The 3720-nt window shown below is 32.1% G+C and overlaps 1 protein-coding gene across 1 annotated transcript; it reads left to right on the plus strand.

Annotated features, from left to right (window-relative positions):
* LOC111676004 lies at positions 1 to 3720 on the plus strand. Its single transcript, XM_023436886.2, has 3 exons — positions 1 to 331; positions 2509 to 3366; positions 3439 to 3720. Exons 1-3 carry the CDS (start codon positions 130 to 132, stop codon positions 3624 to 3626), a joined length of 1248 nt encoding a protein of 415 aa, XP_023292654.2. The 5' UTR covers positions 1 to 129; the 3' UTR covers positions 3627 to 3720.

The raw sequence follows: 3720 nt of genomic DNA on the forward strand, positions 1-3720 counted from the left end.
TTATCCAAATAAGAAACATTATTGTACAATCGGTCTCTGTGTTAAGTAAAAAAAGGAATTAAGTTTATTAATACAGAAAATTATTTAATTTTTTTGTGATATATTACATACAATATAAATTTGTTATAAATGTCTACTAAACAAAGTACTACAGCAGATTCCACACCCACTATTCCAACATGGGTTGAGGCATCACTATTTGAATCGACTCTTAAAGATATGATACCGAGCTTTAAGCAAATCAAAGAATTTAAGGCAAATAAAGCATTGGGAGCTGGTGAAAATTACAATACTGTAGTATTACATCTGGATATTGCTGTCGAATTAAATGGTAATTATTAAAACATATGCATTGTACTTACGCACACATCTTTTAAATTAATTGTAATTAATGAACAAATTTTAAGTTTTTCTTGCAAGGTCATATGATAAAATAATTTTATTTTTGTATAGTGAGCAAATAATATCTTTAGAATTATATATTCATATTTCCATAAATTGACGTCATTTTAGTAGGGCTTGCATTATGCGTCTCTACTTAAAATTGCACTAATCGATCAAGTCGGTTTACAGACATCCATTAGGTCGCACACATATACAAACTATAAAAAACTATTAAATTAGATACATATTCCATCTTTGACCGTATTGGACATTTCTCAAGACGTCTTAAAAATATCACTTTGTTATTCAAAAAATATTATTCTGAACATATACGAATGATTTGTTTTAAAAGTAGATTTCTCTGGAGTATTCAAAAAAGTACGTATAAGGTGAGGCCTTCTTTAAACCTATTTCAAAAATTATAAATTTCATATAAATCTTAATGTTCATTAACGTCACTTAATTAACGCATTCTATGGAAAGCGGGCTTATAGGGATGTAGGGATAACTATGGTCCTATCCATATAAATGTTGATAGAGGAATTTACGTCTTCAAAGTTAATGATGTAGATTTTAATCGTGTTATTACTGTTTATAAGTGAATTTTGACCTTCAAGTCATTTTCTGAAGTTTTATACTTTTGTGGACTATTCGGGAGCAAATAATGACCGATTTCAATAATTTTTAATAGCGTTCGTCCTTGAACCAAGGGAAAAGTACATCAAATTTATTCAAATCAAATTGCGACCTGTGGCGTGGACACACAGACAGACGGACGGACATACGGACATAGCTAAATTGACTCAGAAAGTGATTCTGAGCCGATTGATATACTTAAGGAAGGGTGTAGGACCAATATTTTTGGGTGTTACCCTCCCCACTTTAGTGGTGTAGGGTATAAAAATTTAATTTTGAATTGGCTTAGTCTTTATGAATCAATAATATCCTCAATTATTATTTAAATCTTTTTGCTAATTTTATCGATTTATTCTGAGTTATATTATCATATTGGACCTGGAATTTATTGATTCATATCTACGGAATATCAGAAAGATAGTGAGAATACAATTAATAAGAGGCGGTAATAGTGCTTTTTTATTCCATCAATTAGTCTTTGGACTGGTATATAGACTAGAGTATACACTAGTCTAATGTCTAATCAATAGACTAATATATTGTCTGGTTTATAGGCTCGAGTCTTCAGAGAGACAATAGAATCGAGCCTGTTGTGCGCTCTATAACCAGTGTCCGGTCTACCAGACTAGAACACTAACCTACCGGAGTCCACAAATCTATATACTGTTTGCAGATTGTCTAGTTATAGATTAGTCTCACGTCTAGTCTAAAGAATATCCTATTTCATTGAAAGCTTGTTATTCCCCCAGGGCTAGTTACCTTTGTAATCTTCCTTCATCTTGGTATTATTGCAATCCAGAGAAAAATAGTTGATACCAATTCATGTAGTTTGTGTAGACTATAAAATGATGGCGTTAAATGTATCCTTACACTTTCTTTATGAAATAATTTTATCTGGGTTCGGACCAGGGAGCCATATAATAAGGTACCATGTCTTATTGATATTCCAGAGGTTCCTTTCGGGAGGCACTTGATGGACGTGATTTAAACCTAAATTTGTGGGAAAAGGATTTTGGTCCAAAGTTTAATACATCTGAATAATTTCAGTGCTATTTGCCGAGACATCAGACTCCCCGCAGATGTGTGACCATCCGTATACCTAGAGTGAGATTGTACTTGAGAAAAAAGCTTTTTTATGCACCAGTAAAACAGTGTACGGAAATTGTGACAAAAGTTGTGTGAGTTGTCTACTAAGTTCACCCTGTGGTTGTAAAAGTATCAAAGTGAAATAAGTCCAATACGGCAGAAATTCATGTTAAGCACTTTGTAATTTTCATCGATTTAAAATACAGCTAATATCGAAATATTAGTCTACTGATCTGATGACAATATGTATTGAAATCTCTATTAAAGACCTACTTTTAATTGTCCATTTTTTGGCAAAATTCACTTGTCATATATTTACCTTTCTTTATATATAAAACACATTTTTTAGTTTGCAGATTGTAACCGATACCGATGTATTTTCCTTTCTGTATTTTTTTCCAGATGGCTCTTCCAAATCCGTCTCCTTGATATTGAAAACTGCGCATGACAATGAAATGTTCCGTATGATGATGCAATTTAACAATGTTTTCGAGATAGAGACCACCATGTACAAAGAAGTCGTGCCAGAATTAGAGCAACTATATAAAGAAGCTGGTCTAGATGTAACATTTGGTGCCAAATTCTATGAACTTTCCACCAATAATCCTTATATTTTACTAGAAGACCTGAGAGTTAAAGGCTTTAAAAATGAAAATCGTGTGGAAGGTTTAGATATGGATCATACAAAGGCAGTGCTTAAGAAATTAGCACAATGGCATGCGGCCTCAGCTGTACGGGTAGCTGTTAAAGGACCCTACAAACCACTTGTGAGTAACGGTGCATTTAAAGAGGAAATGCGTGATATGATGAAGGCTATGTTTGCCAGCATGTATCCCATATTCATGGAAGTTAGTAAAAAATATGAAGGTGATGAAGAATATTTCGAAGCCATGTGCAATATGCAAGCAAATATAATCGAAGAAATGACCAAGGGCATGAAGGTTGATGCCAATGAGTTTAATGTTCTTAATCATGGTGATTGTTGGTCCAATAATGTTATGTTTCAACATGATGCTTTTGGTAAAATTAAGGAAACTTATTTAATTGATTTTCAAATGCCCAAATATGGTTCACCTGCTCAAGATTTATACTATTTTCTATTGTCTTCTGCAAAATATGAAATTAAGATTAAGCAATTTGATTATTTCATAAAATACTATCATGAACAATTGGTGGAACATTTAAAAATGTTAAATTATAGCAAGAAAATACCAGCCTTAAGAGATATCCATATGATGCTTTACAAATATGGTTTGTGGGGTAAGAGAATTGAATTGAGAAATTATTAAAATAAATGATCACAAAATTTCAATATTATTATTAAATTTTTAGGTTATACAACTGCTAATACTACCATGGCTGGAGCTCTTTTAGATCCAACAGAGCTTGCGGGTACTGAAAATTTTGTCTCTAATACTGATGCTGGTATGCAATTTAAAATACAATTACTTTCCAATCCGCGTTATCGTCAGCACATGAAATTGGTCTTACCCTGGCTATATAATCGTGGTGCATTTTAATGAATAGCATGTTATAAATATGTTATATGTTATATACAAATATATATGTTTTGTGTTTCTCAAGTATTAAATAACAATAATAAAAAGTATTTAA

This window comes from Lucilia cuprina, chromosome 4 (genome assembly GCF_022045245.1).
Source record: "Lucilia cuprina isolate Lc7/37 chromosome 4, ASM2204524v1, whole genome shotgun sequence".
Taxonomy (NCBI): domain Eukaryota; kingdom Metazoa; phylum Arthropoda; class Insecta; order Diptera; family Calliphoridae; genus Lucilia; species Lucilia cuprina.